This window comes from Aphelocoma coerulescens, chromosome 4A (genome assembly GCF_041296385.1).
Source record: "Aphelocoma coerulescens isolate FSJ_1873_10779 chromosome 4A, UR_Acoe_1.0, whole genome shotgun sequence".
NCBI classification, from domain to species: Eukaryota; Metazoa; Chordata; class Aves; order Passeriformes; family Corvidae; genus Aphelocoma; species Aphelocoma coerulescens.
In genome coordinates, this window is record NC_091018.1 from 14,244,707 (window position 1) to 14,259,690 (window position 14,984).

Sequence of the window (14,984 nt, forward strand, 5' to 3'; positions counted from 1 at the left end):
CAGCAGCTGCGAGCGCGGAGCGGGCACGGCGGCGGGAGCGCAGTGCCGTGAGGGGCCGCGCGATGTGGCTGAAGCCCGAGGAGGTGCTGCTGAAAAATGCCCTCAAGCTGTGGGTGCAGGAGCGCTCCAACCAGTACTTCGTACTGCAGAGGCGGCGGGGCTATGGCGAGGAGGGCGGAGGCGGGCTGGCAGGTACTGCCCCCGTGGGGCCGGGGCAGGGCTGGAGCGGGAGGACGGGGGTCTGTCGGCCCCGGGAACCCCGGCCAGAGGGGCAGGAAGGGGGCCTGCTGGAGTTCTGGAGCCCCGGACCTTCCTGGGTTTCTCCTGGGGCTCTTCTCTCCTTCCTTTCCCCGCGTGGCGCGGCCCCAGGGGCAGCAGAGCCCGGCGGGGCTGGGAGCGGCTGGTGCCCTGGAGCCCCGAGTCAGCGGGGAGCTGAGGGCAGCACAGCCCAGCCTCGGCACGGGCTGAACAGCCTCTGCTCCGGTGGAGTCCGGCACACCGCCGTGGGCAGCTTGGTGGAAGTGGACGCGTCTGAAGAAGGACTGATCTGTCTTGCTTTGGCAAGATGTTCATTTCCAAATCCCTTTTCCTGCGTGCATCTGGGGCTGCTTGAGATGAACTCCTGCTCAGGCATTTCTGATCGTTTATTTTAAAAACAAGCATATGATTTGATGGAGCTTGTCAGCAGTGGTGGGTCAGGAAAGTGAGGGCTCAGGGCAATGACCATCATATAATAAACTTTATTCTATGAGAACTTCAAGGTATGGAGCTGAATTTCTATTTTTAATTCTCGCCTGTTTGTATCATCAGGCACTGTAGGGGCCCCAGCTACTGCTGAGACCTCTGTGATGGTGGCAGCTATTCTGACTAGAACTGACTCCTTTATAGGCTGGTGGCAGCTGTCATTGACCCTGTCAAGGAGAAATGCTACAGGGAATCAGCACAAAGTCATTCCTCCGTGGGATGTGGTTCTCGAGTGTTTTGCGTCTCTCTAGGTTTTCTAGGCTCTATCTAATTTGTGTCATCCTAAAGCAAGTTATGTTAAACATGAGGCATAATTGTCTTGTGGAAACATTTATTAATTTTACTGAACAAAACCACAAGGTTCAAACTCCTGGCTGGTGAATTTCAGATGTAGAAGTGGCCCTTGCAGCAGGACGTGGGGCATTCTTCATTGGCATCTGAATGAACCACTGGCAGGGCACATGGGAAGTGTAAAAAAAAGCATCCCCAAATCCCAGGTTCCTATGCATATCATAGTCTTATAAGCAGATAGATAATGTCAGGCTTTGGCTTAGAACCAAGAGTGATGTACTGCAAGCTTGGAAGTCTTGTGGGGATCAGGCTTGATGGCCTGTTTTCTGCCTTGATATATTTGGAAGCCAAGGAAACCGAGTTGGTATGAAGGTTGATTTTCTACATGATAAAATTCATTTAAGGACTACAGTGAATGTGGAACAATGAGAACTGGAAGAAGTTGTTATTCTGAACACCTCCTTATAGGCTTACAGCTGGGTCCTCCAATTGCCCTTTGGGTTTTGGTGAAGGTGAGGCTTCTATTGCTCCTCTGTTGTCGTGGGTGGCTGTTGACAGTGTGGGAAAAACACTTGGATGAGATAGTTGCTGTACTATGCTTTTTTTGACGTGGCATTGCACATTTTATTTTTGTAACTTTTCTTATAAATTCCTACAGATTCTTCTGTGCAAGTTACATTTGTCACTAGACACAAACAAAAGGAGTGAGATGTTATTGAATTAAAATCATGATTAAGAAAGATTAACAAGACAGTTGCATAAAAATGCAATTATATTTGTGTTTACAGGTTTGAAAATATTCAAACCTCCTAGGTATGAGCCAGCATGATTTGCTGTGCCTGGGTTTAATTTGATATTGCTGTGTGTCACTCGAGAAAATTAGCACTTCCTTTAGGAAAAAGCAAAGCACAGCTGTTGTGTATGAAATCATCTCAAATGTCCCAGTACAATCCTGTTCTCCTGAAGAGCATTTTACAGCTGGTGAGACAAGCCTGGAGGTGACTAACAGCACAGAGGGACTGGAGAGTTAGGAGTGAAAGAGGGAGGCAGCAGTGCAAGACCAAGTCATGAGGGAAGAGGGGGACAGTGCCTCAAGACAGGAGTGGAAAGAAAGATGGGCAGTGCTGCAGGGTTTGAATAGCAGTAATGGGGACCTGGCAAAGGATTCCCAAAAATACAGGAGTACACTTGGTAAGACAGGCTTTAAGGAGGGGAGTTTTGAGGAAGCAGCCAGTACCTGGAGAAAGGTACAGACAAAGGAGGAAAAGATAGATTACAACAGAGGTACTTACCTGAAGGAAGGCTGGGAATTCTGGTGCTATCCTAGGAAAAGAATGACGTCTGCAGTTGGATTTGTTTGTATGACCCTTCTGGAGTGACAGGGGCAGGACCAGTTTGTAATCTGTAGATGACAGAGTGGATGGATAGGAATACATTTGTGAATGCATGTGCTGTAACCACGGTCTAGTGAGATTAAGCATGTTGGTTACAGAGCTCTAGCTTTGGTTCTAGTTTAAGTGGGACCTTGGTTAAGAGGTAGGTATGCTAGGAGCAGTGATGCAAGTGAGTATTTGGTGGCATAAAATTCCAGTCTTTCACTGAAATTTCAACAAACCAGTTGTTTACTTTCTGTTTCTACTGTTTCAATTTGCCTCATTCTGTTTGACAAAGATAAGTAAATTGCAACTGTGAGAGGACAAAAACTTACCAGTGAAATAAGTATATCATTGAACGTGCTGTGTTTGGAAAGGTAGGGAAAACCTGTGACTCTCCCACGTCCTGGATCTCCTGTGGCAGTTGTTGCCATCCCAAATCTGTCAAAGGACCCTGCTGGTATTCCCACTGTTTAAAAGCCATGGCTTGTTGGCTGGGACATTGCTGGCTGGCTTGCATGCACCCGGAGTTGGGAGAAAGGGAGACAGAGCTGGGGAAATTTTCCTTCTCTGACATCTGACAGAAGGAGCAGTGTTCAAGTATTAGTTGTGGATGTCAGTGGCAAGGACCTTGTCTCTAACAAAATTTCATGGTGGACCAGTTTAAAAAGTACTTGGTGATCTCTGTACAAACTCAGAGATATTTACTTTGGTAGGAACTTCAGAATCAGAGAGGAACCTTGTGATCTAGCTTGACCCAGTCTGCAGCACAAAGGTGCTTGGTTTTCCAAACTTCCTGGTCTGGGCAGAAATCATTTATCCCTGCTGGTGTTTTAGCACACAGAAACTTTTGGTGTGGCTTCCTTACTGTGGGTCCTCAACCTGGATAGGAATCAAATGGGAAACTTGCTGGTTAATGAAGATCTGAAATTATGTCAGCTATGTGGGTTTTTTTTCAGCAGCTGTAGCAAATATTATTTTGCAAGTGCCTATACTGGTGAGACAAATAACACCCCTCTGTTAAGATGCATTTGGGGATGACAGGTAGAAAAAATGACCAGCATGTGCTTCCCAGTTCCTGTCAGACAGCTTTTTAGAAACAAAAACAAAAAGGAACTGTGGTATCTGCAATACTTTTTTCTGTTCTTACCAAGCAGCCCAAAACTTACTATTTCTTCAGAGTTGTAATTTGTTGTAACTCACTTGTAATTTTCCCTCTTTCTAAGGATATCTTTCTTGCTGCATAGAGGCAAGGTTGGATACACACCTTAGTTTAATTAGTTACTGTTGTCTTACTGAGTCACAACCACTGACCATAACACACTCGAGTTATTGTAAATGGAGTTGAAATCTTTTGGCTCTAAAGGCTTAAACTGATGTGTTTTCTGTCTGAATTGTCTTAGAACATTCCTATCTCAGCCCATGCTCAGTATTTCCTTAAGCTGGAGTTTCTTAGTCATGAAATCAAGTTTACTTATGAAAGAAAATGAAGCCAAAAAATAGTTCTGTGCTTAATTTGAGGCTGTTGGAAAAGGAGTATGATTCACAAGTTGGCATTCCTGTAATTTAAATCAAATACACAGAGATGATGTCTATTCATGGTTTGTATTATTGAAATCTGAAACTTCAATCCATTTTTTTTAAACAAAACCAAAATGCTCTATAAAAGTAGTTGCTGTTACAGAATGAAGTTTTATCCTGTCACTGTAAAGAAATATTTGTTGTTATATTTCTTCCCTGATACTGCATCCTATACCAGAGAAGCCTTAGAGGAAGTTACTGAGCATCTGCTATGTTAGGCTGGTAGCTTTGGTTCCAACAGACCTGCATTTGTGGGCTTTTGGTGTATTTTTTTCTCCCCCTGTCCCACTGGGGAGGGGGTTGATAGAGCATCTTGGTGGGCACATGACATCCAGCCAGGGCCAACCCACAACACCTCTCTATCACAAACTTAATTGTTTTACAGTGTTTTTCCTTCTTTGGTTCTGCTCTGATTAGGCTGTGAATTCTTCAGATTGCAGAAGGGAGCAGTTTTTGCTGGAATGAAACTGGGTATAGCTGCACAATGTCACTTTCTGTAGTTGTTGCCACTCAGGCAGAGCTTTTACAGTGTTTTCCAGTAACTCTTTTTTTATCATGATGTAAATAAACTGCAAGCGAGAACACTGTTGTACACCAACATATCTGCTGTTCAAAATCCTTGCTGCAATGGGGCTGCCCTGTGTGGTGCTAATAGAACATTCCTGTTTGTAAGGAACCCTTGCATTCTTATAAATATTTTATATTCCTTAACACTTCTAATGTAGCAAATCAGGAGGCTGTCTGATCCAGTTTTAATATAATTAATTATTGACCTCAAAGGCACTGTTATGCATTAGAGGGGAGACCAGGCCTGTGCTAACTTTGCTTCAGAAGAATAGTGCTTTTTAAAAAAAAAAGACAGCCTCATGTTTTCTTTGCTTCTGATTCTTCATTAGTAAAAGAAAACTGATATTGTTTGCATTACACTAGTCCCACAAAGGATAGGAAGGAGTCAAATTGCTATAAATAAAGTAGATCCTTAGAAATAAAAAAGCTGTAACTGATGCTATTCCAGGAGAAGAAAATAAAAATCTTTGAGACTGTGGTTTTAAAAGGACCAAAAAAAAGCACCAATATTAGTATTCTTTTGGTGTACTTGGTGAAATAAATATAGAGGGACAAAGTGGTGCTGACCCCAAATGGCACAATGCTGGGCAGTTACTAACATGTAAGGTCAATTGGTATGTGCCCTAAATTGGTACAGCTGAGAGCAAAATTCAATGCTGATGTTTTGTGACACATCTCTGAGCTTATGTTGATATTTTCTAACCAAGTCTTTTAGAGACATCTTGGGATTAACACATCTGTATTTCAAAACTATTCTGGATCCTTGCCCTTTATTTTGGTTTCTAGGGTATTTTATCCTGTTTACTGAAGCATCTAGGGTATTTCCCAGTAGTTTTACTCAGGCAGCTATGAAACTGAAAATGTTTTCTGAAAGCAGAGCCCTTTCTCCGTATAAATGTGCATCACTATCCATAGGTACAGCTGCAGTCATTCCCTGAGGAAAGCAGGAGGATGATTAAGGTGGAATACCCACGAGAAACTCTAGCTTTAAGCAGAGATGAAAGTAGAGGACCCTCTGTAAGTTGTCCCTTGGTTCCCATTGGGAAGCAGCAATCCAAGGGAGTGCTTGCTGAGAAACACACAAGAACGTGAGGGTATGGCAACCGTGACTGATAATGCAGTATTCCAAACATTGGCAACTTGTGGAGCGCTTTCAGGACTAGGATGAGAAGATGAGTGAGCCTGTGTTTGTTCCTCACAGTTACGCCAGTGTCCATAGCCATGGAATTAGTTTGTGCTGTAATGAGGGGGTATTTATTGTCCTAGGCTCAAACCTGTAGTCTAGATCCCATTCATGACTTGTGGGAATGCTGAGGTGGTGGATACTCACCTGGTAGAGTTAACTGTGTCTAAAATCTGATGACCTTCCAAGGAGACAGGAGCTGTGATGGCATTTTGAGGAGTGCTGCGTTCTAGTGCACTGTGGTAACCATTGGCTCAAGTTGAGTTGCATTAGCCTTATAAATGGTGACTAATATCCTTGTAGTGTATAGTATAACAGAAAATCTTACTAGGAGAATTGTGAATGAATTAATGCAATATTTGCTGAAGTAAAGCCAACTTTGAGATCAGCTCAGTGTCGGGGCTCATTCAGTAAGCAGAAGCTGCTTAAACAGACATAAATGTTATTACTTATTTAATATCTGTCTTCAGTCAGGAACTAAAAAATAATTCTACTTTCCAACAGCAACTTACAATCTGTTAATTGCAGACAAGACCAGAGATGTAATGTACTGGTCTGGTTTTGGTTTTTTGTTGGTTTTGATTTTTTTTTTCCTGGTTGTTGGTTTGGGGTTTTTTTGTGGTTTTTCATAATTATTTACTTCCATGTTTTTGAGAAGAAGCAAAAACATTTGAAACTTGAATAGCCACAGTGAGGTAGTCTCACAGGCTCTATGCTGAAAGTGTATCCTCAGGAAAACCATGCTTTGTGGATGAGTATCTAGACTTCTTAATTTTGCCTTATTTTGCTTTCTTGTATTCTTTCACAATTTCTTTTTTTTCAGAATTTGAGAGGGAGTTAATAGAAAGAAAGTGAAACCCGAAGTACCAAAGAAGCCAACCTAAAAATTCTGAAATAACTTTTGAGTGATGTATTTGAAGTCATCTAAATCTAGTGCTTCTATAGAATATTAAAAACCAAAATCAAAAGATCATTTTCCATTAAACAGGGAAGGGTATTTAAAGATACAAAGGTGCTACAACAGTTCATATTAGTTTTGCATTCCAGCTCTCTGCTCTAATAGCATTTTTTGGGAATGCTTTGCATCCGTGATCTCAACAGATTTGTGGAACAGACTTTACAGCAGGTCTTTGGGTAATTGTGTAATGGTTTTTTGGGTAATCTTGTCTCTTCTTTTGCCGTTCTTCTGTAGGAGAATAAGAGCCCAGTGTGATTGCTTTGGTAACTTTGCTTCAATTGAATTTTCTGTTTCTGTGGCTGTGCTGGAAGGGTGCAAACATAGAAAATGCCGGAAGAAGCATAAGGTCCTGTTGATTGTATTTTTGTTTCTGTTGTAACAAGAAAAGGTCTTACAGTGCATCTGGAACCAAAAGTTTGTATTGTTTCTTCAGTATTGATTTTCCTTCTTTTAGAATTTCCTGATTTTTTAAATTTTAAAGGATCAGTTAAGATATCTGGGCTAATATCTTTATTACTGCACAGTGAGAGAGAATGATTTTGAGTCATTATAAAGTGCATCCTCATTTTCCTAGAAAATGTTTTTGTCCTGGTTCTGGAGAGATGAGGTTTTGCTCTTTAGTGAAATTAGTATATTTTCATATGAACTCTGTTTAATGGGAGTTAATTCAATACTTAGTGGCAGAAAGGTGGCATATCCAATTATGGTCGTCAAGGGCTCTTTCCTGTGACTGGAAAACAGAACAACAGTAAATTACTAGTTAAGAGGTCGTTCAATTACTGCTTGTGCTCATTGAAGGCTGAAGTACATTTCTGGTTACATTTCTGGTTGTGCTCTGGTTTCACATACTGCATAGCTGTCACTTCCACGGGGGTCTTCTCAAAAAACTTCTTCACCCTCATTTGTGCCTCATAGCTTTTACTGGATCAAAATATCTCCTCCCAAAGAAGTTCTTCTGGGAATACTTCATGCTCTACTCAATTGTGCTTCTTATTTTCTCAGAGTTCATTAGTCCTTACTTGGGCAGCATTCCTGTTCCCCTAGAAACGAATGAGAGGGGAGTGTACGTTTCAAAACTTGAGTTTCACTGTGCTGTGTACATTTTCTTGGACACAACAGGTCTCCTTGTGGGAACATTAGATGCAGTGTTGGACTCGACGTCGAAAGTCGCCCCATTTCGCATCCTGCATCAGACTCCAGACTCCCAAATCTACTGGTCCATCGCGTGCGGTACGTACTGTGCTCTGGGAGCCAGCCGAATCCAGAAAGTGGAAAAGGAGGGTGAAAAGCATGGGATCCATTTTTGGCTTAGTCCTCTCACATCATTATTTATTCTCCTGACCTCTAAATGGTTTAAAAACATTTGCAAGCCTGAGCTCGACAGCAGTGTGTGGTTCCAGTTTTTCAGAACAGATCTCTGGACTCTTGCTATTACACCTTCTGATTGCCTGCTTTCTGCAGGAGTCCATCAGGTACCAAAGCCTTTGGGCACTGTTACATTGACAGAGGCACAATCTTTTCTTCTGTAAGGTGCAAGGATAACTTGACACAGTTCAGGATGGACTCCTCAGGGTCAGTTTATCCCAAAATGTGCTGTAGGTAGGAATAACAGTAGATGCTTATCCAAATACTTTTGTTTACTTTGTCTTTGCATGTTAAAACATGGAGGTTCCCAGTCATGGCCAGAGCTGAATTCTTCCTCATATCTGTTGCTCTTGTGGTATAAGTTCTCTCTCTCATGTTGCGTTATTAATCAATAGGGAATAGAAAAGTAAATACAGATTTGTTCTTGTAGCTTTAATTTAATGTAATTGCATGTCACTTTAGAAGGGCAGCCTTATAGAATTTGAACAGTTTGTGAATTGACAGTATATAACATTTCAGGGCCACTTCTGAAGAAGTCAGACCTGGTGACAGGCTATCAAAAAAGTACTTTAATATGTATGTTGGAAGTATACTCTGGGGAATTCAACTGCCATCAGGTCAGCCCTTGGGAAAATACAAAGGGTAATCTGCATTTTAGGACTGAATATATATAGATTTTGTGCTGCATAGATATGCTTTAGAACAGAAAGCTACATAATATAATTGTCCTAGTTGTGTTAGATTGTTTCTTCTGTGAAGAAATTGAAGGGATAACACTTTGTTCCTGATGTTACGTATTAAGGGTCTGAAACAGTGCTCCTAAACTAAGCAATTACTAAAATGTTTCATCATTCCTGGGTCACCTCTGTGCCTCTGATTCACACTGTGACTCAAATAATTGGTCTACATGTGTAGTCTGAGAAAAAGAATTACTTTTGTGATGTAATTGCTATGTTAATTACTCTTCATATAATTTGTTAAGTGTTGTTGCAAGTCTGCCTGGTGTAATGCAGTCTGACTATTTAACTGTGTTTAGAGCAATTTCTATTCATTCACAGGGCCACTTTAATCCTGTGGAGCCTGTTGAAAGTTGGTTAATTACCCTTTATAAAGTAAGCTGAGAAAAAAGCAATTGTTCAAGGTGTGTTCTTGCTTGAGGGTATCAATAATATGTGATCACACTGCCTGCTTCAATTGGTGAGCATTCTTGTGGAGGATGAAGCTGCCAATTAATTTCTATTCTAGAATGCCTTTATTCAAACCTGTGTAAGTTCTTTCACTCTCCCTGTGCTCCAGCATCTGACGGGGAGTCACCTGTCTGTAAAGCACTGACTCTGTATTGAATTTGCTGAAACCCTGTGGTTTCCCTTGGGGCATCTCAATCCTTGCTGCTTCCCTGGTTATGGTGATGTTTGCTTTACATCCTCACACGTGTTAGGAGGGGTTTTGCACAGCAGGTCCTAGTCTTGAAATTCTGCTCTGGAAACTGTTATGGACCAGTGATCAAAGCTGAGGATATCAAAGGCACAGATTTAATTTCCTGCTGAGCCTCATGGGTTTGGTCTCACATTTCTCACATTCTGGACTATTAGACTGGGAGTGTTGCAACGGGGCTGTGCTGTCCGTGTTGGGGAGGTACTGCTGAGAGGAAGGAACTGTCAGTCTAACTCAGGCTTCACCACTGAGCCACATAATGTTAACAAAGCTGAGATGCTTTTGGATTTAAAGGCCAGAAGTAGGGCTGCATAAAGGGCTTGAAAGATAAAAACATAGCAGTGCACATTTCATGTACACTAAATACGTTTTCAATGTTCACAAGAGGTAACAAGAAATTCGAGACTTGTGATTTTGACTTGTGTATCTAAATTACTGTGCAACTTGGGAATTTGCTAAGTCTTCTCTTGATTAATAGTTTTGGTGAAATGATTAAAGTCTATCCTAATTTAAAGTAATACTTTCTTTTTCAATCAGGATCCAGCAGAGAAGAAATAACAGAACACTGGGAGTGGTTAGAACACAATGTTATGAAGACTTTATCAGTATTTGATTCAAATGAAGACATTACGAGCTTTGTCCAGGGAAAGATAAGAGTAAGTAACAGGCATAATTGGGAAAGGCTAAGTACTTTTTTTCCTCTAACTGTACATGAGCAATACATCCTCTGTAGAATATCCAAGGGCAGCATGCTAGTGCTGCCTGTTCTGATTGTGTAGTATGTGACTGTTTACTTTAACATGGGCCATTGTGTCTCTTTCTCTGCCCCACAACTGAGTAAGGTTGTTTGACATAAACTCAGCTTGGTAAATGCTACATCAAATGCCTTTAGATAGTGGTCTAAAACTGTTGATAAATTATTTCACAATAATTTTAACGGTGCCTGGGAAGCATATGGTCTATTTTTGTTCACTCTGTATGTGCTAAATATTTAGCCTAGAAACTCCTGGGATTAAGTGAGGAAAATATGTCTGTTTCAGAAGAGGAGACACAGGAATGTGTGTCTTGCCTAAGCTGTGTGGGAGACTTGGTGGATGAGTCTGAAATAGCACATTTTACTTGTGACTTGTGATTTGATCCTCAGACTATTCTTCCCCTTCTAAAACTTATTCTCCTGTTGGGAGAATGCTGTTCTGTGTGCATGCAGGTGAATATATGACACCCACCCACATGGACACATACACAAAGTAATGTGATTTTTTGCTGTAGGGTTTGATTGCTGAAGAGGGAAAAGGTTCTTTTGTAAAAGAAGATAATCCTGAGAAGTTTCGGGAAGGTCTTATGAAGTTTGAAAAGTGTTTTGGATTACCAGAGCAGGAGAAGTTGATTACCTACTACTCGTGCAGTTACTGGAAGGGCAGAGTGCCCTGTCAAGGATGGCTCTATCTTAGTACCAACTTCCTTAGCTTCTACTCATTTTTGCTTGGAGCAGAAAGTAAGTAAATCTTGATGCTAAGGTGAGTCTCTTCATGCTTCGCTACTTATCTTTCAGATTAGGAGGAATTCTTCCTATGTGTTAAAGGAGCTATTTTGTCATGTGGGCAGATGTCAACAGAGATGAGCTAAAACTGCCAACATGATTTATGGAAATGCATACATTTGTGTAACATACTACACAATATCCATTATTATGCTTCCTTCATTCAAGCTTCAGAGGGAAGGCAGACTTCCAGAAGTTGATTGTAGCTAAAAATTGTCCATCTTTAGTTCATGCTGGATTATTAACTCTGTGAGGATTACAGTTGCTTCTTCACACACAGGCTTAATATTTCACATGGGTGCACTACACACTGGTGATAATTGCACATAACTTTTTTTTCCCCTGTGTAACATTAGTTTGAAATGCCCAAACAAATGCCTCTAATAATGTGTATTATAACTGTATTTATGTGAAAAATGGAAAACATATAGAAAGTAGGATCCTTTCAAAGCTTACTTTGATCTGTATTGAGAAATGCCATGGCTAAAGGGCCCAGTTCCTCTACATGCCAATACATGATGGATTTAATTTAAGAAGCTCTATTGGTGAGCTTTTGAAGGGGGTTGGCTTGTATGATGGTGTTTGTTTGCTGTTTGCAGTTTCACATAAGAGCAAGGAAAAGGTGATGTAGACTTGTGTTGTCATACATGGTGTGTCTTTTAATGTTTTCCTATAAAATTCTTTCAAATGGAACTGTTTTTTAGGAAATGTGAAGAGAGTGTGTTTTGTGCTTATTAGTTTGTAATCCTTTCCAAGTGTGTTATCATTTGACTGTGTTGCTTAATTATATTTTATTAGTGCTGCTACCACTGCGTTTCTTTCTTTAATACAAGCAGATACTGAGAAGTGACTCACATGACCTTATATTTTTATTTTCAGTTAAACTTATTATCTCCTGGGATGAAATATCAAAACTTGAGAAAACTTCCAATGTGATTCTGACAGAGAGCATTCATGTGTGCTCCCGTGGGGAAGATCATTATTTTTCCATGTTTTTGCATATTAGTGAAACATTCCTTCTCATGGAGCAGCTGGCAAACTATGCAGTTAGAAGACTTTTTGACAAGGAGACGTTTGAGAATGATCCAGTCCTTCATGACCCCCTGCAGATCACCAAGAGGTAATGTATTACTTATAGTTTATCTGTTGTGCACCCAGTATTTGTTTAGGCAAAAAGGAAGAGAATCCTTGTCTCAAAGAGATAGTAAATATCAGCAAAGCTGTGTTGTCTTAACCAAGGGTCTCATTAAAATGTTGGACCAAAGCCATGTGAGGCATTGTAATTTGTTGTTACTGGGCAGGATCCAAAGTCTGTATGAAGGCAGGAGGTAATCAAATCTTCAGAGCTGGTCTTCTAACTAAAGGGTTTGTATTAGTTTGAATTTTGAAAAGGTGTTCTAGCAGCATTTAGGATTAGAAAATTCAGATTAGAGCTACAGTGTCTCCAGAGATACCTGATGAAGAAGGATAAGGTGGGGAGGAAACCATCTAATAAACATGTGTAAATGATAACTGCATGGCTTTTCTGAAAAGTCCCTGGGGGTGAGTGATAAAACCAATGAGTTGCAGGTGGGTGCATGGCTTTCCTGAAGTAAAATATTATTTTGGGTGGTGGGAAAGACATGAATATCAGTAACTTAATGGTTAAGATCCTTCATTTTCCTTTGATCCCTCAGTTTGGTAGCAATGCTGGAGAGGGATACTGGTCTACAACCAAAATATTGTTTCTGGCTGCATTTATCTGTGAAAAATTAGGCCCATGGCAGATGTTTACAACATGTGCTACATTTCTAGCTAATTAATCCTCTATCAGGCCAAAACTTGTTTTATTTTTAAATGGATTATTCTGATGTATGGGGAAACAGAGCACATTATGCTATTAGTATATTTGTGCACTACCTGTAGGCCCTGTAGTGCTCACCTGTGTAAGAACATTACTGAATCTGGTCTTGTTTAGTGACATATTCAAATATTTTGTTAAGTGCATGTACAAGTAGGTGTGGTCCTGCCGTTTGTTGCCTCTTCAAGAAAAACATTGAACCCTCCAGACTGACCCCATAGATTATGGGAGAGGAGAGCATGACGATTTACTGTCTTTTCCCAAGGTATTTTTGACTTTTGTTTTTGTAAAGACATTTACAACTTACTTAATTTTTCTTTTGTCTTTCCTTCCTATTTGTTTTATTTTTAATCCAGAGGCCTGGAGAGCCGTGCCCACAGTGAGCAGTTTAGTGCATTCTTCAGGCTACCTAAAGAAGAGTCCTTGAAGGAAGTTCATGAGTGCTTCTTATGGGTTCCTTTCAGTCATTACAACACCCATGGGAAAATGTGCATTTCAGAAAACTACATCTGCTTTGCTAGCCAGGATGGCAGCCTGTGCAGTGTAATCATTCCATTGAGAGAGGTAATGCAAACTACCAGTCAGAGTCAGTTATACCAGCAGTTTTGCACTTGTGTGGTTTTTATGTCAGTTTAGCAGATTTTCATTAGGACCTCCTTACTTTGTGATGTCAGGTATTTCCCCCTACCCTGGATACTGCATGTAGGAATTCTGTTTGTAGGTTTTCAGAACTGCTTTCATGTGTCAGATTTGTTTCTCTACCTTCTTTCCCTTTTCTGTATACTCTTACTTCTGTAGCTCGGTACAGAATCCAAACGTTTTAATACTTTTTTTTTTTAAATTAAAAGCTTTTGCTTAGTCCTTGAAGGTGAGTTAATGAGACATTCTCAAGATAAGAAGTAAAGGATTGTAGCACGTAAAGGATTTTGAAGATTAGGAATCACTCTGCCATGTTTCTTAGCTCAGTAGTACATTTTTTTTGCAGCAGTTGAGCAGTGCTGTCTGTTCAAAAGTGTAGCAAAATCCTGTTGGCAAGTGAGCAAGTAGCAATGCCATTACAGCTGATAATCTGAACAGACTATAAGGACAGAGTAAGGACCATATAGCAAAGGACACAGCATTGGAATTTCTATAGAGTACTGTAGTAGACTGCAGAATAACTTCTGGGGAAAAACAGCCAAGCCTCTCCATTCCTGTCTTGACTTCATGTGATCTGGGACATTGCCACATTTCAGTCTTCCAGTGTTAAAAGCTTTTCCTCAACACCAGACACATTTTACAATAGCCTACAAATAAACCTTGCTCTGTAATTGCTTTACATGCTCTGTGTACACACTGCCTAACACCTGGCATAGGGGGTGAGCTGTACTAATTTCAGCAATACACTTGGTGTTCTCCACCTACATAAAACAATTTATTTGATTATCTATAAATAGTGCTGCAAACAATAGAGACTTCCATAACATAAGAGGCTGTGTTAAAGGAGCTGGCTCTAAATTTATACTTATGGACTGTTGGGCCCTCACTATTTGTTCTACAGTACTGCAGTTACCTCATTTCAGTGGTGTTTTCTTCTTTACCTGTAACAATGTGCTCAGTGGTTTTCCATTCTTTACCTTTAACCACATGAATGCATCAGCAATGCCAGTCTAGATCCTCATGATTGTCTCACTTGTACGTGCATGATTAAAGTGTTTTACCTGCTCTAATCTGTAACTGTTCCATCATGGCAATTAAAGTCAGCTCCTGCTGTCATGTGTTATGACAGCTGTTTTGACAGGGGATTCTCAGTGGAAATTCAGTCTTGTAAAACTTGTTTCATTTGATTACTTACAGAAGTCATGTTTTCTCTGCTTTTGGATGGTAAGAAAAAAAAGCAGCAGCTTCAGTGGGTAGAAGGAGACAAGGTTTTCAAATAAGCTGAGTACTCACAGCTGGGAAAACCTTTTCAAAGATTTCTGGTACTCTGTCAAAAATCTATTGCATAATACTTAGTGCCTTTTGCTAGAATAGCTACAGGCAATTGAGCTTTCAACTTGTAACTTGTGTTACCAAGTCTGCCTGTTTCATTTACACATGTATTCTTAACAGGTTTTCTCTTTTATAAG

At 40.6% G+C, this 14,984-nt stretch overlaps 1 protein-coding gene across 3 annotated transcripts in view; it reads left to right on the forward strand.

The window, feature by feature from the left end:
* TBC1D8B (TBC1 domain family member 8B) overlaps positions 1–14,984 on the forward strand; it is a 28,976-nt gene continuing 13,992 nt past the window's right edge. For 2 of the 3 annotated variants that reach the window (XM_069015409.1, XM_069015412.1), the window contains exons 1-6: positions 1–192; positions 7,817–7,927; positions 10,034–10,152; positions 10,766–10,991; positions 11,916–12,156; positions 13,233–13,440. In XM_069015409.1, the coding sequence (XP_068871510.1) occupies positions 63–192; positions 7,817–7,927; positions 10,034–10,152; positions 10,766–10,991; positions 11,916–12,156; positions 13,233–13,440 (1,035 nt within the window). In that variant the 5' untranslated portion in view covers positions 1–62. Of the gene's footprint in view, positions 193–2,076; positions 2,227–7,816; positions 7,928–10,033; positions 10,153–10,765; positions 10,992–11,915; positions 12,157–13,232; positions 13,441–14,984 lie in introns of those variants that run through there. The other variant, XM_069015411.1, reaches the window with a different exon arrangement.